Source organism: Oncorhynchus mykiss, chromosome 13 (genome assembly GCF_013265735.2).
Source record: "Oncorhynchus mykiss isolate Arlee chromosome 13, USDA_OmykA_1.1, whole genome shotgun sequence".
In the NCBI taxonomy this organism is placed as follows: Eukaryota; Metazoa; Chordata; class Actinopteri; order Salmoniformes; family Salmonidae; genus Oncorhynchus; species Oncorhynchus mykiss.
Window position 1 is genome coordinate 36,525,207 of NC_048577.1, and position 24,077 is coordinate 36,549,283.

Genomic DNA, 24,077 nt, shown 5'->3' on the forward strand with positions numbered 1-24,077 from the left:
TGACCAGTTATGTGTATACACACAAAGTAGGTATATGCAAAAGGCGATGATATTATGTATGTAATCTTTATTTATGCAACATCATTATGCCCTTTATCCTGCATGAAAGACAACACACAAAAAACTACAAAACAAATCGCAGGTAGGTTACGCTCCTGTCCGAAACTAGGCCTCACATGGCTCCAATGACAACTGGACAGCACAATAGCATATACAGTAGGACTACCAATAAACTGCAATTGCATAGTGTTCTCCTTTATATCACAGTTATTTAAGGTTAATGTTTTGATATCCCATAGCCCAATGATATAGGCAGGGCCTAGGCTAAAGGGAGAAATAGGCTAGGCCTAATTCTATAGAATTCTAAATAATGGCAGAATATTGCCCTGATGAAAAATGCATGTAGGCTATACATCGTCCATGGTTATTATCAAATGTCATTATTTGTGTCCATAATAAAGAAGGCTAATGCTAAAAGCAGTGTTCACAGATAAAGGGGGAACGGTGGAGGGGAGGGCGAACTAGTGAGCGGAGATATAAGAGTTCGGGTTGTTGGCTGGGGCAGTTGTCGAGAGGTAGGCTATTGCAATTGTGTTACAAACCGAAAAAAACGATTAAATCCGCCGTCGCAGCTGCCGAAACAACGGTAGCATGGTAGCTTTGGACTGGGGTTTCCAAGACGAGCGCCGATATCTACACGTTACTGTAATTTTAACACCGAATTACTTATCCCCCTGATCGAGTCGGGTAAACCACCGTCCGAGATGGGGAAGGAGGTTAATGGTGTTTCGCGGAGCCGGTTTGAGGTGAGTTTATAATATATGCGATTGATAGATGACAATTATTTTTGATTGGTGTTATGGTGTTTGTTAAACTGCGTCCATGGTTGCGCACCGATGCAGCTTCCGCAGTCAATGTTTGGATTAGGGCAAACATGTTGTTTTCAAGTAACGACAACATCTTGATTTCTTCAATAGCCTACCAGAATGTACAATTATTAAATTGGATTATAGTTTAACAATTTGTTTTATAAAGCATTCATAGGTTAAGGCTGATTTTAAAATTGTGGAGCCTATCCGAGCTTTCTCTTTGTGCCGTCAAAACAAAGACAATGGCACAAACACAGACTTTTAGGCTTCACACTGATACGAAGCCCTACATTTCCCATCGTTTTATAAACATAAAATGTGATATCATATTTGGGCCTACTTCATCCTACTGTGTGACTGAGTTATTTCACAGAGTTGACGAATTGGAATGTTGTCTTTGATCAGCTATGGTTCTGTTGTGTGTAGACTCATGGCCGCTGCTGGTTGATTCTAATACAGATGGGCCATTCGCTCGGCCACGACTCGGCTAGTCCACCACCACACTCTGAATATCAACAGCAAATACAACAATATATCTGTTTTTCAAATCATACAGGCTACAATTTCCCTATAGATGTGTACGTTGATAGAAGTCCCATGTTGTTTTTTATGCAAGCGATCGTTATTCAACGTTGTGGCAAAGTTTGTCCCTTTATACGCAGCGATAAAGAATGCACCAAATGTGAAATATTGCTTTGGATAAATAGTCTAACAAATGCCACTCGTGTGTGTGTGTGTTCACACCGTGACATTGGCCTGTCTACCATGAGCACTCTGTTGTTTAATCCTCATCTAGGCGGCGTAGGATTTGTGGTTTTATTTATTTTTAAAGTGCAACAGCTGACGACTCAGAAGATTCAGGCCGTACCGTCTGGCCTGACAAGCTGACATCTGCGGCAGATACGTGATCTGTAGTTTATTAGCCAATAACAAAGGACGTTAACGGTTTGCAGAGTAGAATTGAAATTGTGTTGCATTTATAGGCAGGCCTATTCTTAGTCACGCCCCTGTTTTTTTTTTATGGATCGACATATTGCATATTGTCAAGAGGCCTAGTGTTTGTACATTGAAACGCTACAGTTAGAGATAAACAATTTTGTGTTGTGCGTATTTAGTTTCCAAAGGGATGAGGTGTGTTGTCTTCAGAAATTCTTAGTGTGAATCAGTCAGTGAGCTCAGTTCATATACCAGTACATGTACTGTAACCAAGGCAAGGCAACACATATCCCTTAAGTCTTGAGCATTTTCAACAGTTTTTCATAGACCAGAGACAAAAATGTTATAAGAGAATGTTAACCCATTGGCTTTGAATTGTGTCTTGTATTCTGAACATTCTATTTCAACGTTTTTTAGACCACACTGTCAGTTATTGAACTAATATAAAGTCATTCATATCTAGATTTCATATTCAAAGGTTAGAGAACAATTTGTACATTTAACTTATAACTTATCATGATGGGAAAGGATCCAAATTATTTGAAAACTTCCTAAATAGTATGAGTATGATTTAGCCTTATTTCAAACCATTTGATTTACAGTGCATTCGGAAAGTGTTCAAGACCTCTTGACTTTTTCCACATTTTGTTACGTTACAGCCTTATTCTAAAATGGATGAAATATATATCAACCAACAAACAATACCCAATAATGACAAAGTGAAAACAGGTTTTCAGAAATGTATTTATAATTTATTTTATTAATTTATAAAATCAGCAAAAACAGAAACCTTATTTACACACGTATTCAGGTCCTTTGCTATGTGCCTTGAAATTTAGCTCAGGAGCATCCTGTTTCCAGGATGATTGGAGTCCACCTGTGGTAAATGGACATGATTTGGAAAGGCACACACCTGTAAGATACCCATAGTTGACAGTGCATGTCAGAGCAAAAACCAAGGCATGAGATAGAAGGAATTGTTCGTAGAGTGCCGAGACAGGATTGTGTCGAGGCACAGATCTGGGGAAGGGTACCAAAACTTTTCGGGAGCATTGAAGGTCTCCAAGAACACGGTGGTCTCCATTCTTAAATGAAAGAAGTTTGGAACCACCAAGACTCTCCCTAGAGCTGGCCGCCAGGCCAAACTGAGCAATCCGGGGAGAAGGGCATTGGTCAGGGAGGTGACCAAGAACCCGATGGTCACTCTGACAGAGCTCCAGAGTTTGTCTGTGGAGATGGGAGAACCTTCCAGAAAGACAACCATCTCTGCAGCACTCCACCAATCAGGCCTTTATGGAAGCCACTCCTCATTAAAAGGCACATCCCACTTGGAGTTTACCAAAAGTTATCTAAAGGACTTTCAGACCATGAGAAACAACATTATCTGGTCTGATGAAACCAAGATTTAACTCTTTGGACTGAATGCCAAGTGTCACTTCTGGAGCAAACCTGGCACCATCCCTATGGTGAAGCAAGATGGTGCCAGCATCATACTGTGGGGATGTTTTTCAGAGGCAGGGACTGAGACTAGTCAGGATTGAGGGAAAGATGAACTGCGCAAAGTACAGAGATTCTTGATGAAAACCTGCTCCAGAGCGCTCAGGACCTCAGACTGGGGTGAAGGTTCACCTTCCAACAGGACAACAACCTTATGTACACAGCCAACACAACGCAGGAGTGGCTTCGGGACAAGTATCTGAATGTTCTTAAGTGGCCCAGTCAGAGCCCACACTTTAACCCGATCGAACATCTCTGGAGAGACCTGAAAATAGCTGTGCGTCGACGCTCCCCATCCAACTTGACAGAGCTTGAGAGGATCTGCAGAGAAGAATGGGAGAAACTCCCCAAATATAGGTGTGCCAAGCGTCATACCCAAGGAGACTCCAGGCTGTAATCGCTGCCAAAGGTGCTTTAACAAAGTACTGAGTAAAGGATCTGAAAACGTTTTGCTTTGTCATGGGGTAATGTGTGGAGATTGAGGGGGGGAAACAATTGAATACATTTTTTTAGAATAAGGCTGTAATGTAACAAGATGTGGAGAAAGTCAAGGGGTCTGAATGCTTTCTGAATGCACTGTACAATAGGATATATCACATGAAAGAGTATTTACCATTCAAGAAAAGGTACTTTGTAAAAATGTGTGACATAACATACTCAAACCATAAGGGCAGTTCCACGGTAACGGAATTGTGTAGATTTTTCGCTTAAAATGTATGCCCAACAAAAACCATTGATTTCAAAGTTTAACAAGCCTATGCACAAGGAATAGTTTTGAAAGCAATTTACACGGAACCTTTTACAATAACACATTTACTGGAAGAACTGTGCAGATGCAAAGTTTGGTAACAGAATTTCATAAAAATCTCCCTGTGTCAACGTTTTCCAGAAACTCTAAACATCTGCTCCGAATTAAGATTCAACAATGTCTGCAGACAGACTGCGATGTCAGCTATGACCTGAGACATTGACTTTGAAAAATCTCTTTTGATTATTAAACTACAGCAAGTGAAGTGGATTTACACCCAGTAACGGAATTGCGGTAACAGAATTTCGTCATGGGTCCCTGATCTGTACTACACAGAAATGCATAATAATGGATATGCATATCATTCTCTTCATAGTGTTGTATCCTAAATAGGTACACAAAAGGTATAAATATGTAATATCCTCCTCTGCATATTTGGGTATTATTCTACACACAGGCTATTATTTTAATGAGCTCTGCCCCCAGACAAGACCAAATTTGAATGGACCAAATCAAAACCAATCATAGACCTCTGTTTCACAAGCTTGGACATTCAAAGTACAGTACAGCACAATAGAGCTCAGTGAAGGACAGAACAGTAGAGTTCGGTAGAGTATAGTTTACCATTGTAGCCAATTTCAGAAAATCACTTACCAATTGGGGGGGGGGGGGGTTTAATCACTTAATAATGAATTAACAAAATGGATATCTGTAAAAACAGTAACTTTATTGATAGGTCTACCTTTACTTGTTACTTAAAGATATGTTGGTTTTTGGTAAAGGAATTTCAAGGCACAGGGCAATGTTTCTTAAACTTACACAAGGCAAAAAAGTTATAGAAAACATGTTTATTAGTTGGCAGGGGTCTTTATTTCCTTAAGCATTGTTGTGTTTTTATGTATTTTTATTACCTTTTTTTTTTAAAGACTTTTTCTGGTAGATGTTTTCTAAGACCCCTTTTCCATCTGTTTGGCCCGAAATCAAAGCCTTTACTCATTCTGAAATGTTTAGGATGGATTTTTTTAAATGTATGTATGTATGTATGCCTTCTCAAAAATATAGTCTTCGCTTTCATTTGACACCAGATTTGATATGCTCATGTGGATTTCACATGTTGGTGCTCATGGGTCCTCTTTACATGGAAATGACCAATAACTACTGTGGCCCTGCAAACGATCACATAATGTTACACCACAAATGAAAAACAACGTAGCCTATACGCCCCAGACCATGAGCATCTGGTTATTTTGGAAATGGCCGTGGATTATTTGACCCGTTGAGTAGTTCTCTGAAAGGCATGCTTGTCAGAGTGAATTTGCCCCAAAAGCGAAATGCCTGTCCTTTCCTGCTCCCTAAGTGTGGAAGTAAACAGGGATCATAGGACAGGCTTAATGTACTATTGACCCAGTGTGTCTCCTGAATTTGTATTATAAGTTAACAGACAAATCATAGATTCACATTCAAAATATACATATATTGGAGGTCAGGCTAACAGCAGACTCATGTTGACTTTGTCAGAAATTTGCTCAAGTCTCTACAATGGATTAAGTATATTCCTGTTTATGCTTGATATCTTTGTCATTACATGGAACACCAGTATGGTTCAGCATTACTGCATTTGACAGGTCCTATTCTGACTACAATACTCCTCCCATGAATCATTTTTAAAATAATATATGCCATTTAGCAGACCAAAGTTATCCAAAGCGTCTTAGCGACAGGCCAACTAAGATATTTGTCCCACTAATTGGTGTTTTTGACCAATCACATCAGATCTTTTCGCGCATCTTTTTCAGAGCTGATAAGATTGATCGAAAGACAAAAAAAAATCTGAATTTAATTGGCCTATCAGAATTGGGCTGCTTGTGTAAATGCAGCCTTAGTCATACAACCAATGTTGTATGGGTGGCCCCAGGAATCAAAGACAAATGCAATTGACTTACCCATTAAGTGCTTCATACTTGGACAAATGTAAGTTTGCTCCTAAATATGGGAACTCTGCAAACTAGAGTAGGATACTATTTTCCATGACATCATCTTTCAGTGTATCGAGGGACTGAATATCTCATGGGTCCTAATTCTCTGTCTGTGGGTGTGTTAAAACACCTCTTCTGTCGTCACTGTTCAGACATTTACAACGTAAACATGGGAAGCAAGAAAACAGTGAGATGATCAGACAGGAAGGAAGCAAGTGACATTTCACACCGGGTTTGATTAGGAGGCAGAAAATGTCACCCTTCCTCTCAATCTCCACCGCACTCACTGTATCACCCCCTTTCTCCCATCAAGCTTTGACGTTGAACCTATCTACTGATGGTGATCGTTTATATGCTGGAGCTTTCCTTGGGGCGGGGCCAGAGAGAATAGAGGAAGTCTAGGCCAGTCCTGCTGTGAACGACGGAGCCAGAGGAAGTTAACACGCTCTTCTTCATCTCTTCCTCACAGATGTTCTCAAACAGCGACGAGGCCGTCATCAATAAGAAACTGCCCAAGGAGCTGTTGCTACGGTGAGCGAGGGCTTTCCAATGACTCGGCCGTATGCGCACACAGAATATACCATGCCACATGCTCAACGCCATCAGACATCTTAACCTGCCCAAAACACAGCCATGTACACTCATCCATCTGCTCCACACAACACAGCCACTGACCATTTGGGAGGTTACATCGTGACACTTAGCCATGATCCACCTTAGAAACAAAGGGTGACTATACCGGGGCTCTAGTGGTTTGGTCAACATCACCGACCAACTGCCATCTGCCGCTCTCCCTCATGCGCCCCATCCCACTAGCCCCAATTTCCCCTCCCCCAATGCTAAAACTAATTAAACACAGATGGTCTGGGCTATAAAACATTCAAATCAATTAAGCAAAACAAAAAAAGTAAAAGCCCTTGAGCAAACAGAAAATGGAGGCCATAACTCAAGCCTGGGTCTCACCAGCAGAACGGTCTGGGATAGAGGTGCTGACGGTTGGGGGTGTGCTGAAGGTGCGGGGGGCCACAGACTGAGCTCTGATTTACTAGGGCTTTTGGGTTAGGGGCAGGCTTGCCGAGGCCAATTGCAACATTATACTCACCCTAAATCACACTGGGCTGCAGAGTGCCATGTGTTCCATATGAATCCATCACACATACATACCTATTCTTGAAGGGCATAGATGGCAAGGCAGTAATCACACCTTGACTTCTTCCACATTTTGTGTTACAACCTAAATTAAAAAATGGGTAACATTTCAATTTTTTGGTTCACTGGCCTACACACAATACCCAATAATGTCGAAGTGGAATTGTTTATGGAAATGTTTACAAATGTAATATAAATTAAAAGCTGAAATGTCTTTACTCAATAAGTATTCAACCCCTTTGTTATGGCAAGCCTAAATAAGTTCAGGAGTAAAAAAAAATGTCTTAACGAGTGGCGTACGTTGTATGGAAGAATAGTTTTTGAATGACTACCTCATCTCTGTACCCCACACATACAGATAATTGTAAGGTCCCTCAGTCGAGCAGTGAATTTCAAACACAAATTCAACCATAAAGACCAGAGACGTTTTCCAATGCCTCGCAAAGAAGGCTACCTATTGGTAGATGGGCGAAGAATTTAAAAGCCTACCTTGAAAATCCATTTGAGCATGGTGAAGTTATTATTTACACTTTGGATGCTGTATCAATTCACCCAGTCGTTACAAAGATACAGGTGACCTTCCTAACTCAGTTGCCAGAGAGGAAGGAAACTGCTCATGGATTTCACCATGAGGCCGGTGGTGACTTTAAAACCGTTACATAGTTTAATGGCTGTGATGGGAGAACTGAGGATGGCTCAACAGCGTTGTAGTTACTCCACAATACTAACCTAATTGATAGTGAAAAGGAAGCCTGTACAGAATTCAAATATTTGAAAACAATCATGCATCCTGTTTGCAACAAGGCACTAAAGTAATAATGCAAAAAATGTGGCAAAGCAATTAACTTTTTGTCCGTAATACAGTGTTATTTTAGGAGGCCAATACGTTACGGAGTACCACTCTACATATTTTCAAGCATAGTGGTTGCTGCATAATGTTATGGGTATGCTTGCAATCGTTAAGGTCTGGGGAGTTTTTCAGGATAAGACAATTAATGGAATGGAGCTAAGCACAGGCAAAATCCTAGATTAATTCACCTTTCTGCAGGACAATAACCTAAAACGCAATGCTAAATCTACACAGGAGTTGCTTACCAAAAACACAGTTTGACTTAAATCTACTAAAATCTATGGCAATTTAAAGGCAATTCTACCAAATACTAGTTGAGTGTATGTTAACTTCTGACCCACTGGGAATGTGGGTCAGAAGCTGAAATAAGTCATTCTCACTATTATTCTGACATTTTACATTCTTAAAATAAAGTGGTGATCCTAACTGACCTAAAACAGGGAATTTGTACTAGGATTAAATGTAAGGAATTGTGGAAAAAAAACTGTATTTGGCAAAGGTGTATGTTAACTGACAACTTCAACTGTACATGCAGTACCAGTCAAAAGTTGACACACCTACTCATTCCTGGGTTTTTCTTTATTTTTACAATTTTCTACATTGTAGAATAATAGTGAAGATCAAAACTATGAAATAACACATGTAGAAACAAAAAAATGTTTTTTGTTTATTGTGTTATTGGCTTGTTTATTCCATGTGTAACTGTTGTCTGTTTTGCTTTATCTTGGCCAGGTCGCAGTTGTAAATGGGAACTTGTTCTCAACTAGCCTACCTTGTTAAATAAAGGTGAAAAAAAATAAGTTTAAAAACAAAACAACATATTTTTGAGATTCTTTAAAGTAGCCACCCTTTGCCTTGATGACAGCTTTGCACACTCTTGGCATACTCTCAACCAGCTTCATGAGGTAGTCACCTGGAATGCATTTAAATTATCAGGTGTGCCTTGTTAATTTGTGGAATTTCTTTCCTTAATGTGTTTGAGCCAATCAGTTGTGTTGTGACAAGGTAGGGATGCTATACAGCAGATAGCCCTATTTGGTAAAAGACCAAGTTCGCTTTATGGCAAGAACAGCTCAAATTAACAAAGAGAAACGACAGTCCTCATTACTTTTAAGACATGAAGGTCAGTCAATTTCAAGAACTTTGAAAGCATTAGAAATTGCAGCCCAAATAAATGCTTTACAGCGTTCAAGTAACAGACATCTCATCATCAACTGTTCAGAAGAGACTGCATGAATCAGGCTTTCATGGTTGAATTGCTGCAAAGAAATCACTACTAAAGGACACCAATATTATTATTATTAAGAGCCTTTCTTGGGCCAAGAAACACAAGCAAAGGACATTAGACCAGTGGAAATCTGAGTCCAAATTTGAGATTTTTGGTACCAACCGCTGTGTCTTTGTGAGACACCGAGTAGGTGAACGGATGATCTCTGCGTGTATGGTTCCCACCGTGATGCATGGAGGAGGAGTTGTGTGGGTGCTTTGCTGGTGACACTGCCAGTGATTTATTTAGAATTCAAGGCACACTTAACCAGCATGGCTACCACAGCATTCTGCAGCGATACGCCATCCCATCTGGTTTGCGCTTAGTGGGACTATCATTTGTTTTTCAACAGGACAATGACCCACTATATCTCCAGGCTGTGTAAGGGCTATTTGACCAAGAAGGAGAGTGATGTAGTGCTGCATCAAATGACCTGGTCTCCACAATCACCCGACCTCATCCCAATTGGGATGGTTTGGGATGCGTTGGACCACAGAATGAAGGAAAAGCAGCCAACAAGTGCTCAGAATATGTGGGAAGTCCTTCAAGACTGTTGGAAAAGCATTCCAGGTGAAGCTGGTTGAGAGAATGCCAAGAGTGTGCAAAACTGTCAAGGCAAAGGGTGGCTACTTTGAAGAATCTAAAATAAAAGTGTTAGTTACTACATGATTCCATATGTTATCTTATAATTTTGATGTCTTTACTATTGTTCTACAATGTAGAAAATAGTTCAAACAAAGAAGAAACCTTGAATGAGTAGGTGTGTCCAAACTTTTGACTGGTATTGTACACACACACTGAGTATACCAAACATTAGGAACACCTTAATATTTAGTTGCACCCCCGTTTTCGCCCTCAGAACAGCCTCAATTCGTCGGGGCATGGACTCTACAGTTGTGGCCAAAAGTTTTGAGAATGACACAAATATTAATTTTCACAAAGTCTGCTGCTTCAGTGTCTTTAGATATTTCTTGTCAGATGTTACTATGAATACTGAAGTATAACTACAAGCATTTCATAAGTGTCAAAAGCTTTGACAATTACATGAAGTTGATGCAAAGAGTCCAAATTTGCAGTGTTGACCCTTCTTTTTCAAGACCTCTGCAATCCGCCCTGGAATACTGTCAATTAACTTCTGTGCCACATCCTGACTGATGGCATTCTTGCATAATCAATGCTTGGAGTTTGTCAGAATTTGTGGGTTTTTTATTTGTCCACCCGCCTCTTGAGGATTGACCACAAGTTCTCAATGGGATTAAGGTCTGGGGAGTTTCCTCGCCATGGACCCAAAATATCAATGTTTTGTTCCCCGAGCCACTTAGTTATCACTTTTGCCTTATGACAAAGTGCTCCATCATGCTGGAAAAGGCATTGTTCGTCACCAAACTGTTCCTGGATGGTTGAGAGAAGTTGCTTTCGGAGGAAGTGTTGGTACTATTCTTTATTCATGGCTGTGTTCTTAGGCAAAATTGCGAGTGAGCCCAGTTCCTTGGCTGAGAAGCAACCCCACACATGTAAGGTCTCAGGATGCTTTACTGTTGGCATGACACAGGACTGATGTTAGCGCTCACCTTGTCTTCTCCAGACAAGCTTGCTTCCGGATGCCCCAAACAGTCGGAAAAGGGATTCATTCGAGAAAATGACTTTAACCCTCAGCAGTCCAATCCCTGTTACCTTTTGCAGAATATCAGTCTGTCCCTGATGTTTTTTGACACCAGGCCATCCTCTTGACACCAGGCCATCCTCCAAAAGTCTTTGCCTCACTGTGCGTGCAGATGCACTCACACCTGTCTGCTGCCATTCCCGAGCAAGCTCTGTACTGGTGGTGCCCCGATCCCGCAGCTGAATCAACTTTAGGAGACGGTCCTGGCGCTTGCTGGACTTTCTTGGGCGCCCTGAAGCCTTCTTCACAACAATTGAACCGCTCTCCTTCAGTGTTCTTGATGATGTGGTAAATTGTTGATTTAGGTGCAATCTTACTGGCAGCAATATCCTTGCCTGTGAAGCCCTTTTTGTGCAAAGCAATGATGACTGCACATGTTTCCTTGCAGGTAACCATGATCAACAGAGGAAGAACAATGATTCCAAGCACCACCCTCCTTCTGAAGCTTCCAGTCTGTTATTTTAACTCCATCAGCATGACAGAGGGATCTCCAGCCTTGTCCTCCTCAACACTCACACCTGTGTTAACGAGAGAATCACTGACATGATGTCAGCTGGTCCTTTTGTGGCAGGGCTGAAATGCAGTGGAAATGTTTTGGGGATTCAGTTAATTTGCATGGAAAAGAGGGACTTTGCAATTAATTGCAATTCATCTGATCACTCTTCATAACATTCTGTAGTATATGCAAATTGCCATCATACAAACTGAGGCAGCAGACTTTGTGAAAATTAATATTTGTGTCATTCTCAAAACTTTTGGCCACGACTGTACAAGGTGTCGAAAGCGTTCCACAGCGATGCTAGCCCATGTTGACTCCAGTCCACAGTTGTCAAGTTGGCTGGATGTCCTTTGGCTTGTGGACCATTGTTGATACACACAGGAAACTGTTGAGCGTGAAAAACCCAGCATCGTTTACAGTTCTCGACACAAATCGGTGCTCCTGGCACCTACTGCCGTACTCTGTTCAAAGGCACCTACCTTTTTTGTCTTGCCCATACACCCTCTGAATGGCACACATTCCCAGTTGTCTCAAATCCTTCTTTAACCTGTCTCCTCCCCTTCATCTACACTGATTTGAAGTGGCTTTAACGAGTGACAAATGAGGGATCATAGCTTTCACCTGGATTCACATGGTTAGTCTGTCATGGAAAGAGGTGTTTTTAACATATTGTGTGTGTTAATGCCCCACAACACAATCTCGCTCTGCAAAAGTAAACATTTATCTAGCCTTCAAGCACAATAACCATAGTAAAGTTAACATAAAGTCACCCACACAATAACACAATCATAAGTGTCATGCTCATCAAACAAAGTGGCAGAGTTCTATATGTAATTATAGGGTAGAACAGGGATTCTGGGTAGAGCCTTGTATACATAGAGGGCTCTGGTTCTGGGTACCAGGGGTTCTGAACCATCCCTGTCTGTGTTCCAGAATCTTCTCCTTTCTGGATGTGGTGACACTCTGTCGCTGTGCCCAGGTCTCACGGGTGAGTTTGTGTTTCTGAAGTGTGTATTTGGTTCAGTGTGAGTGTGTTCAATTGTGTGTTGGACAGAATAGTGAAACCAGTGAAGTTGACCTTGTGCCCATCTCTCCCTCAGTCGTGGAATGTGCTCGCCCTGGACGGCAGTAATTGGCAGAGGATTGACCTTTTCGACTTTCAGAGAGATATTGAGGTCAGGAAGTCTCGCATAAACCGTATTTTTCCTCACCTCTTCTCTCTCCTATCCTCTCCATCTCATCCTCACCTGCCATTGATTTTTTTGTTTTGTTTTTTTGTCTGTCTGTCTTGCCATCTTTTATGGAAACAAAGTGGATATTCATGGCTTTGACCTTATAAACACAAACAACGTTGACATTAAACCCACATACCGTGATTATCTAAGATTGAATTCAGGACCTTAGCAGCTGGTTGTCTACCAAAGGAAAGTTTTAATTGACTACTATTGATGTTGTGCGTTCACCACAGTCAATGCCATGTACTGTATGTCAGTCTATTGACCCTGTCACTGCATGGATGACAACAGATGACCATTTAAAGGCATTTGAAATGTATGACTGATGTATTCACACACGTGACACGTTTAGTACATTGCCATAATCAACGATGAACGACCTGAACGCCAGGTCAAGTATAATTGTGTTTGCCAGACTTGAGTGCCATATGAAGACAGACACTCACAACAGGCTCTGTGAAATGGGTTCAAGTCAAGCAGTCAGTGTTTACAAAGATGGTTGAGTTTAGCCTAAACAGGCAGACTCCTACCCTATGCTCCTGCCACATGTATTTTTGCATGTATGTGAAAGTGAAGATGATCCCGGGATGAATCTGGTTTGTGAGAGGTGTTTGTTTGTGTCCGTGTGTTGCAGGGGCGAGTGGTGGAGAACATTTCGAAACGATGTGGGGGATTCCTGAGGAAGTTGAGTCTGCGGGGCTGTCTGGGGGTGGGGGACAGCGCTCTGAGGTGAGGATTGACTAGGAATCTGGACTAGACTGGGCACTCTTGGCACTGAGGAGGGTGAGGGGAGGAGATTGATTGTGGGAGCTGGAGGGGAAGTACACACACTCCAGTGCAAATATGTCTGTTCCTGTTTGTTTTTCAACAGAACCTTCTCCCAGAACTGCAGGAATATTGAGCTGCTTAGTTTAAATGGCTGCACCAAGATTACTGACAGGTATTTGCAGACATTTATGCCTTATTATGTTTGTCTAGTATAATTATGTTTCGTTAATGTACTAAATTGTTACATTATTATACATGTAAGCCTCTTGTCTCTTTCTCTCCCATGCAGCACATGTAATAGCCTCAGTAAGTTCTGTCCCAAGCTCAAGCACTTGGACCTCGCGTCCTGTACCTCAATCACCAACCTGTCACTCAAAGCACTTAGGTGAGGGGTCTCTCTTTCTCCCTCTCTCGTGCACACACACTCATACTGTCAGCATTCCTGGAAAAACCTTGTCACTCACCTTTTGGTGATTGGATTGTAGTCATCCCTCTTCATGCTCCGTGACAGTTTGTTGACTCTAGGACGAATATAAGCCAATCAAAATATCCTGGGACTTTTTTGAGATACAAGGTTTTTCCAAGACTCCGACAATACTCACTCTCTCACACACACACCGGGGAGTCTCCTCAGCAGGAGCAGATGGTTGCATCTGTTGTGCAGGCGTAGGGTGAACAGGTAATTCCGTTATTCAGGGGATGTGCATACATTTGGGGGCACATTTGTTGTTTTGCTGTCTTTTTATGTAATATCTGTGCCGGGGTCTGACCCATTTTCTCCCCCTGCAGCGAGGGCTGTCCTCTGTTAGAGCAGCTCAACATCTCGTGGTGTGACCAGGTGACTAAGGATGGCATCCAGGCCTTGGTACGATGCTGTCCCGGACTCAAAGGCCTTTTCCTCAAGGGCTGCACACAGGTAGGGCCAGGGCAAAGGGCAACAAACGGGTCCGCTAGAGATGGAACCATTAAAAAGCACAAGGTCTCTACCTCGGTCTAAGAAAGGTGCATTAACAGAAGAAGAGACTGGATGTGTGAGAGGTATTCAGACACCCTTGGGAGGTGAAATGAACAAACGGATCGCATAAGGTTCGTATTGTAGCTAGGAGGATGAAGCGTTAAGATATAGGTAAACTGAAGGGCTGATTGAGGGGCTTAGCTAGTCTAGATATGAGACCAGGGCTAATGTTTGTATTGCACGCAGTGTTATGGGGATGGTAGATCCAAACAGCAGGTAGGGCATTTAGTTGCAGGAGGGGGTTAGCTAGCTACCACATTGGTGGGGTTACCTTGGTGCACTGCTAATGGGATTTCAAATGACTCTCTGTCTCTCTCTCTCTCTGTCTCTCTCTGTCTCTGTCTCTCTGTCTCTCTGCCTCTGCCTCTCTCTGCCTCTCTCTCTCTGCCTATTTCTCTCTGCTTCTTTCCGTCTCCACATATTAACTAGTTGGAGGATGAAGCACTGAAGCACATTGGTGCACACTGTCCAGAGCTGGTCACTCTCAACTTACAGACGTGTTCGGTAAGCAAGCACCTCTTTCAGTGTTTAGGTCACATAACAGCAAAACCTGCTGGTCACAGCTCCAAAATAAAGTGAGTGTCTTGCTTGATATTTCAGCACCCATCATGTTTGGGGCTGAATGCTTTGTTGTGGTGGGTTGGGGGCTAGTAACTCCTGAATAGGTTTGTCATTGAGAAATTAGGAATTTGAGAAATGAGGAATCTCTAATAGCTGTTGTGGCCATCCATATGGAAGGTAAATGAGTAATGTCCTGCCTCTCTGCTGTTTTTTTTGTGGACTTCTTTTGTGTACAAGGCTGCTCAGTCAGTCTGCATCCTGCCCTGCAGTAGAGGGACTGGTGTGGACTGAGGCCTGCCCTGCCATCTAACCTACATAACGAATAGCGTGTGAAATCCACCCAGACAACACATTTGTTTCTCTGGCATCCTCTTTATCGGTGTCTCCAAATTCCCTTCCTGTTATGTCTACACCCCAAATGCCTCTCCCTCCCTCCCTCCCTCCCTCCCTCCCTCCCTCCCTCCCTCCCTCCCTCCCTCCCTCCTTCCCTCCCTCCTTCCCTCCTTCCCTCCCTCCCTCCCTCCTTCCCTCCCTCTTTCATTCCTTGTCTCCTTCTCAATGTCTCCCATCTTTCAACAGCTCCCTCTCTTCTTTTGCCAGACTCACCTCTTTTTCATCCTCTCTGTCTCTCTCTTTTTACACCTATGTTTTCTCTGTGTGGTTCCCCCTCGCAACTTTCTGCAATCTTGTAAGATCAGAACTATAGAGGGAAAAGAGATGAAAATATATCACAAAACAAGATATGATTCTCATTCACCGTTCTGAGGTGGATATTCATAGCCTACGGCATCAGTTATGGTAATATTATGTTAATTTTGTAATAATGGTGTTATAGCTGTTTGATGCTGTGGAAGTTCTGCTAGTTACCCGTGCCTGTTTCCCTCTGAGCAGCAGATCACAGATGAAGGTCTCATTACTATATGCCGGGGCTGTCACCATCTGCAGTCGCTGTGTGTCTCAGGTTGTGCCAACATCACAGACGCCATCCTCCACGCCTTGGGACTGAACTGCCCGCGCCTCAGGTTGGTACTCCCTTTGCTCCTATTCTACCTCCTCACCCCGAACTTTGCTCAAACCCCTCCACACTGGTCTAAGGTGTGTGTGTGTGTGTGTGTGTGTGTGTGTGTGTGTGTGTGTGTGTGTGTGTGTGTGTGTGTGTGTGTGTGTGTGTGTGTCCCCACCAAGCCCGCCTCATCCAACCCACATCCACGCTACCCCCACCCATCCCTGCTTCTATCCCCTGTTCACTCCAAATACCACCAGAAACCCCATACAACCCTTCATACATTAACGACTCAAATACACCCCGCTCTCCTTTCTGGTTAGTGCCCAAGTTAACCCATCTTGTATTTCCTCACACGTCAATACATAGCAGTTCCCCCGACCATAACAGTATGTCCTGTCTCCTTTCAGAATATTAGAGGTGGCTCGCTGCTCTCAGCTCACAGATGTGGGCTTCACTACACTGGCAAGGGTGAGTGTGGAAACTGAAGCAGGTCACACACACCTCTGACATACACTACCGTTCAAAAGTTTGGGGTCACCTAGACATTTCCTTGTTTTTAAAAGAAAATCATTATTTTTTTGTCAATTTAAAATAACATCAAATTGATCAGAAATACAGTGTAGACATTGTTAATGTTGTAAATGACTATTGTAGCTGGAAACTGCTGATTTCTTATGGAATATCTACATAGGTGTACAGCGGCCCATTATCAGCAACCATCACTCCTGTGTTCCAATGACCGGTTGTGTTAGCTAATCCAAGTTTATCATTTTAAAAGGTAAATTGATCATTAGAAAACCCTTTTGCAATCATGTTAGCACAGCTGAAAACTGTTCTGATTGAAGAAGCAATATAACTGGCCTTCTTTAGACAAGTTGAGTATCTGGAGCATCAGCATTTGTGGGTTTGATTACAGGCTCAAAATGGCCAGAAACAAAGAACTTTCTTCTGAAACTCGTCAGTAAATTCTTGTTCTGATAAATTAAGGTTATTCAATGAGAGAAATTGCCAAGAAACTGAAGATCTCGTACAACGCTGTGTACTTCTCCCTTCACAGAACAGTGCGAACTGGCTCTAAGCAGAATAGAAAGAGTGGGAGGCCCCAGTGCACAACTGAGCAAGAGGACAAGTACATTAGTGTCTAGTTTGAGAAACGGATGCTTCACAAGTCCTCAACTGGCAGCTTCATTAAATAGTACCCACAAATCACCAGACTCAACGTCAACAGTGAAGAGGCAACTCCGGGTTGCTGGTCTTGTGTCTGTGTTCTTTTGCCCATCTTAATCTTTTCTCTTTATAGGCCAGTCTGAGATATGGCTTTTTCTTTGTAACGCTACCTAGAAGGCCAGCAAACTTTTGAACGGTAGTGTATATGTGCTGTCTTAGTGTTCTTTTTTTTTTGTGGCAGAATTGTCATGAGCTGGAAAAGATGGACCTGGAAGAGTGTGTGCAGGTGAGCTAGCCTGTGCAACACGTACGTTCCCACACACACTAACATACACTGTAGCACATCCACCAGAAGGATACGTTTGTTTATGTCTCTCCCCAGATCACGGACGGCACACTCATCCAGTTGTCCATCCACTGCCCTCGTCTGCAAGTTCTGGTGAGCACTAGCTAATGGCTTCTATCCTAGGAGCTTGTCTCAAACATGCTTTGTTCAATCTAAGGAACCTCTTGAAATTCTACGAAATACATTTCAGAAGAACTTGTTTCTTAGATAATCCACAGTCTCATGGTGTTAATAACAAAAGACACCCAGTGTGTCGGGTGGCAGTAGTATTGCTGTTCTAAACTGTGTTCCCTTGTTGTTCTCTCTCTCTCTCTCACTCACTCACTCACTCACTCACTCACTCACTCACTCACTCACTCACTCACTCAGAGCCTGTCTCACTGTGAGCTGATTACTGATGATGGCATCAGACATCTGGGCAGCGGGCCCTGTGCCCACGACCGGCTGGAGGTGATCGAGCTGGACAACTGCCCCCTGATCACGGACGCCTCGCTGGAGCACCTGAAGACCTGCCACAGCCTGGACCGCATCGAGCTCTACGACTGCCAGCAGATCACCCGCGCAGGCATTAAGAGACTAAGGGTAGACACTGGTGCTACAGCGTACATTGCTGCTTATGCGTTGTGCACAGACACCCAGACTCGCATAGATTACAGTAGAGGAATTAACATTTCTTAGATGCGGTTGTATAGACCCTTACACCAACACTTGTGTTTTTTATCTCTTTCTCTCCTCCTCTCCAGACCCATCTACCTAACATCAAAGTGCACGCGTATTTCGCCCCAGTCACCCCACCACCCTCGGTCGGGGGGAGTCGCCAGAGATTCTGTCGTTGCTGTATCCTGCTATGATGTGAAGACTGCGCCCCCCCCAAAAAAAAAAAAATCTGCCCTTCCACCCAACCTGGCTCGGCCTGGTCCGATCCGGCCTCCAGGTATACATGCTGGTGTGCCCCCCCCCCCCCCCCCCCCCGATTGGAGCTGCAGAGAGAGGGAGAGAGCCCAACCACCACAGGGTCTGGGAAGAACCTTCCCCACGACGTTCCCAAACCCACTCACAACAGCCTTTGTCAAACACACAAATAAACACACACCCACACACACATCACCACAGATGAGCGTCAGTACATTCCCTGCTGTCCCCAGGCCCATGTGCTAAAGACCACCCAGCATTACAGGGAGGATTACATAATAGAACCACTGCTGTTTACAGATTAGGCTCCTGATACACTGTATGGACTACATGAAACTAGGGCTCACTGGATACAAGGTTCCCAATGGACTAGTATGACCTTTTACTGAAGGATCAGGAAGATAGGTTTGGATCAGAAACTCACATCCAATGTGTCTGGGTGTTGGGAGGATAACCAGAAACATGGCTAGAGCTATGAGGATATTGGTTTGGTAGGAATGCCCTCAGAATCTTTCAACGACTGACAAGCTACCTCTAGACATAACTGCTCTTTGTTATCCTCTGGTTCCAGACTGCCCACTCCAAACATATAGCTAGGCCAGTTTTTTTTTTATTACAAAAGACCGGTTTCCATTGGCACTTTGAAGTCAACCCAGGTTGGACTGTCCTTGGTGGGCAAGCTGAAATTGCGTTTCCGCTGCCTCCAAATAGAATAAATGATGTCATGTTGCTATGTAGTCAATATGTGACTGCAGCTGGCTTCGCTAATGTTGCTAACTGGCAAGATGTTGACGAAGTTAAAGCATTGTGAGGGTGAATTTAAATAACTTTAACCCATACTCCTGTCAGTGCTAGCCATACTCGGAGCCATGTATTTAGCTTGCTAACTAGCCAAACGGTTAGCGTTGCCATTCGCAAACCAGGCAACCGGTTTAATATGATGCAACTACGACCTGGCCAGCTACAATTCCTGCTAGCTCATTTTAGCTAGCTACAGTAGCTTGTTTTAACTCTGAAATGCTAGCTAATAATGGTAGCTATCATTTTAGGGCTGACTGTTGTCATAAAGGTTTGTGTAGTGCAAAGATATATGGATCCAGCTGTGGTGGTAATTCGTGTCATGTCTAACTACTGCATTACTGCTTGTCCATGTGCTAGCTGTCAGCTCACACACCCAGATGAGCTAGCTAAACGTTGGGAGCACCCAGCAGTGATTTTTTAATTTACATATATTTTTTTTTTTAACTGCGTTACCAGCTTGACCAGTTGTGAAACTGGCCTGCTCTGGCTCGAATTTGGGAATTCCATTCGAAACAGTTCTAATTTGGCCCTAATTTTAAGTGCTAGTGGAAAATGGTGTCTTCTACAACCATTAAACTGCCCCCCCCCCCCCCCCCAAACACACACACTCACAAACATAGTGTAGATGCAGTAGGTGGTAGTTCTTATCTAGACTCAAAGTAGCTGCAAAGTAGCTGCAGCTTAATGCAGGCCTGCTAGGGGATATGCTGAGTTTATCCAGCAAAATTATGACAGAGTCTCTGACTCACCTAATAGTTTACTGCCACATGACTACACACACTTGAACATGCGCGCGCACACACACACACAGCTCAATACCCTTTCCCCCTTCCCCTTTCTCTGTTACAATCAGAAGCTTCATTGTACAAAAAAAAAGAGAGAATGGTGAATATTTTTCTAAAAAGGACACCAATTGAGACTTACACGTGGGGACTTGAGAAGATGCCAAATGTTGCATGTAACAATTCTAGTTTTTTAAATGTAATATATGTAAGTACTGTGGAAATCCAGCCCCGCAGCCAGCTAAACCACACCACAGACCATGGTGTGAAGGAGAGATTTACATCAATGGGTCTCGCACTATGAACTATGTTAAGCCAAACACGTACTGTGTGTGTGTGTGTGTGTGTGTGTGTGTGTGTGTGTGTGTGTGTGTGTGTGTGTGAGAGAGAATGTTCCGGGGCTATGGGGAGTAGTTTGGACAGTGAACCATTTTGGAGACATAATAAACCAGGCCCCTGGCAAGCTAGTCTTAACAACAGCAAAATATAGAATACAGACACAAACTCATAAAATAAAAAAGATTGACGTCACTGCGAGTTTGTGATGCCAGACAGACCAGGAGAACGGAAAGAAAAAGCAAACCGAAAACAAAGTATCTGTATTTTTATTTTGTTGCTTTTAGTCTTTTTTTTCCCTTGTTGATGAACATTATTTATGAATGCGAGCTGGTGAACCACACATGGGTAGGAGGAGATGCCCAGTGTTGCTCGCGGGCACCGGGATCTGGTCAGTGACAGTGATGCCCCTTCAACTCCCATGAGGTCTTGCAGGGGAGAGGGTGCCATTGAAGTTGACCCTGCCACCAGCGCAACGCCCCCTCTTTCTGCCTGGATCCAGTGACATGAGAGGAGGAGGGGCCGCTGGGATTGGATAGGAACAAGGAAGTTGTTTAGAATCTTGACCTGGAGTGAGCTGAGCACACAACACTGGCCTGCTGACAGATGTTGGAGTGCAGGGGTATGTGTCCCAAAACGCCACAACTACCACCTTATGAAAAGACTTTGACCCCTGTTCATGAGTATCAAAGCCTTTCATCTGGATCCTTCCTCCTCTCCCACACTTTAACCTTCTCTGTTTTCTGTCTCTCCTCTTCGATTCTCTCTGTTCTGTTTTTCTTTTTGTAGTTGTCTTTGTTTTAGCCTTTTTCTGTTCAAGTTGGTGACTTCTACATCTCGTTCTCACCCCTCGCCACTCTCTTTTCTGTTTGGTGTGTTTTGGGGTGGGGCTGTTTTTGTTTTGCATTCAGTCATGAGTTCAGTGTTAAGTTTGAGCCCTCTTGCAGTCCTTGGTTTTTGGTCTTATGCGGTTTGTGTTCTATTACGAGTTCTTGTTACCTACTGTCCAGAGTGTAGCCTTTGTACAGGGGGAAGGGTTGGACACAGTGCAATTTGTAAAATAAGTTAATGATGAGGATGAACCGGTGTCCATTGTATGTATAATGGATGCTATACAACGTGTTGAATGTGTTTCCATGAAGGTGTTGTCTGGGAACGTGGGGAGTTAGGGCCTAGGTTGTGTGCTGATGTAGCAGAAACAGATTCCTCTCCTGATGTGCTTTCCCTTTACTTGTTATGCCTTGCTTTGGGGATCCCCTAACACCATGATGCAGCCCAGCCCACTGTAGAAACAAATCTGAGTTGGTACGCCCAATAGGAACGTTTTAATGTTCCCTAAAAATGCATATTTCCTTCTAAGATTCAAACAAACCAACAGGCAAAACATTTAATGATGATTATTTTCTATTTTGTGATTTGTCAGCCAGGGGTAGAAGTGGGAGGGGGATAATACAAACTGAGATGAATCTAGTCTGATCTGTTTTGTTGAATGTGGGTTTATGGGGGATTAGAGAACATACAGGAGCCAAGATGGCAGAGATGCATAATGTACTCTCGTACTACTCACCCTCTGGCTACGTGCAACTGTGCTTCCACTGCTCTGTACGGTCTGAAGTTACTGGAAGGAAAGTCATGGTGAAGCCTGGATCCAGAACACCTGTTTGCCCTCTTCACACAGTTGCTGAGTCACAGGCACCACTTCTACTCGCTTAGTCATACACAGACACACTGAGACACACACGGTACGCACTGACCATTTGCACTCCCATGGTCCTCTCTGAATCATAACTCAGTTGAGAGCGAAGGTATGCAGAGTAGACATGCAAGCCTACACATACACACTATTGACAGCACAGACAACAGGCAAATTCAGACTCGAGCAGTACCTTTTAGAATGTATTCAGTATACAAACACATGAGAACATGTCCATACCGGGTTCTCATAAACTACACAAACTATCCTGTAGAATGTCAAGACGAAACACATGCAAAACAATTATACTGCTTCATTCCACTTTTTTCCCCAGCAGTTTACATGAAAGATGACAGATGACTGAATTCTGGATCGGTCCACTCAGTCCCTATGACTAGGCTGTGTGTTGGAGGGGGTAGGGGAGGAGGGATGGCTGCGTGAACAAGATGGTGGATCTAAAGTGTGTCCTTGGTAGTTTGACACCCGGGGATTACTTTACTTTTTTAATTTTTTTTTTATTTACTTTACACAATGACTGTAGTTCATATAAATTAATGTCAATCTTTTTTCCTTTTTTTTTCTTTTCTTTTTTTTTTTTTACAATTAACTGATTATAAATAAATATGTATGTATGAATAAATATATAACTATATATTATTAAGATTTGCCTGTTTGTTTATTTCTGTAATTGCAGTATGTTGAAGTGTTCATTCATTTTGCTCTGAAATTTTTCCTGGCCTGACTAGGAAAAACTCTTGGCCCCAGTTATAGGCTATATATAGGGACTAGAGTTTTTCCTGGTCAGGTAGTCTCCACTATATTGTAATAGTCCTACATGTTTTCCTGTTACTGTATGTAATGCATGTTGTCCAAACCTTAGCGCAACACTAGAGGGCAGCAATAAGCTACTTTCCCCAAAAAAAAGTCTGAGATACCCAACCCTGAGGATTGTGCAGGGTTGGAAGAAGCAGACTGGAACTACGTTACGAGTAGTTAAATGCTCTTTTACTTAATTGATCCACTTTGTAGCTAAATTTAATTCAAACATGTATGTGACCCAAGTCTTCATACTAATGGTGTGTGGGTATCTGATGTCAGTGACGAAATCGCAGAAGAATGATCCTGTTCATTCAATCTGCCCCATTGGGAGTAACCACACTTCTACCCGTCCTACAGTGCCATGACGACCAGCGACTTAGCTTGTGATGTTGTTGGGCTCATAGTGCCACATGGGGGCCATTTTGGCTCCAGTTGTCCCCCTGCTGCTCGAGATATTGTGTTCCTCCTTCTCCTTCCCTCTGGCATGGAGTGGCTTGTTTTTGCCTCCTATCTTGTCATTGGGGGGGACCTTATTTTTAGCTGGCTTACAGACACCTGGGGTATTAGTCTACGAGTGCACAGGAGAGCAGGCAGATTATAAATCGTATGAATGTTCATTGAGGGTGTATTGTTTTCTCCACACAAAGCAATTGACTAATAAGAATGGCTAAGTTTGTAGTCAAGACTCACACTCGGGTAATTGGTCACACTTGTGCCATTCAGGATAATGACATTCTGCACACACTTTAGAGACTAATGTGGCATATGCTTAAATATGACGCATGTGGCAGTCGACAAACAATGCGCACACACACATGCCTCCCCTAAACACACATGCAGGAGATCAAACTGCAGCCCCAGTGTTATATCAGGAAGCGTGTTCCATTGCTCTCTGCGTCTGCACAATCCGCCATGCAGCTGGCACTTGCTGCTGACGTGCTGGAGAAAACTAGGAATAATGCATTTGAATATGATTACTGAGGCTGGGGTAACAATAATAATGTGTAATAATCCTCTCTTGCTCTCTCTCCCCCTCGCTCTCTCTTCTCTCTCTCTCTCTCCCTCTTTCCTCCATTAAATGGCTTCTGACAGCTTAGCCCAAACTTTGATGAAGGGCTTAGGTGGAATAATGGAATGCATACATACAGACATAGAAATACTGTAATCATATGCAAAAGTGTA

General features: G+C 43.0%; 1 protein-coding gene across 1 annotated transcript; it reads left to right on the forward strand.

Moving 5' to 3' along the window:
- The first annotated feature begins 432 nt into the window (after positions 1 to 432).
- Positions 433 to 22,737, forward strand: LOC110486240 (F-box/LRR-repeat protein 20). The gene is made up of 15 exons (XM_036940937.1): positions 433 to 806; positions 6,496 to 6,557; positions 12,388 to 12,442; positions 12,555 to 12,629; positions 13,324 to 13,418; positions 13,561 to 13,629; positions 13,747 to 13,842; positions 14,247 to 14,373; positions 14,902 to 14,976; positions 15,925 to 16,055; positions 16,447 to 16,507; positions 17,448 to 17,492; positions 17,589 to 17,645; positions 17,922 to 18,134; positions 18,296 to 22,737. Exons 1-15 carry the CDS (start codon positions 765 to 767, stop codon positions 18,401 to 18,403), a joined length of 1,311 nt encoding a protein of 436 aa, XP_036796832.1. The 5' UTR covers positions 433 to 764; the 3' UTR covers positions 18,404 to 22,737.
- The last annotated feature ends 1,340 nt before the right edge of the window (positions 22,738 to 24,077 follow it).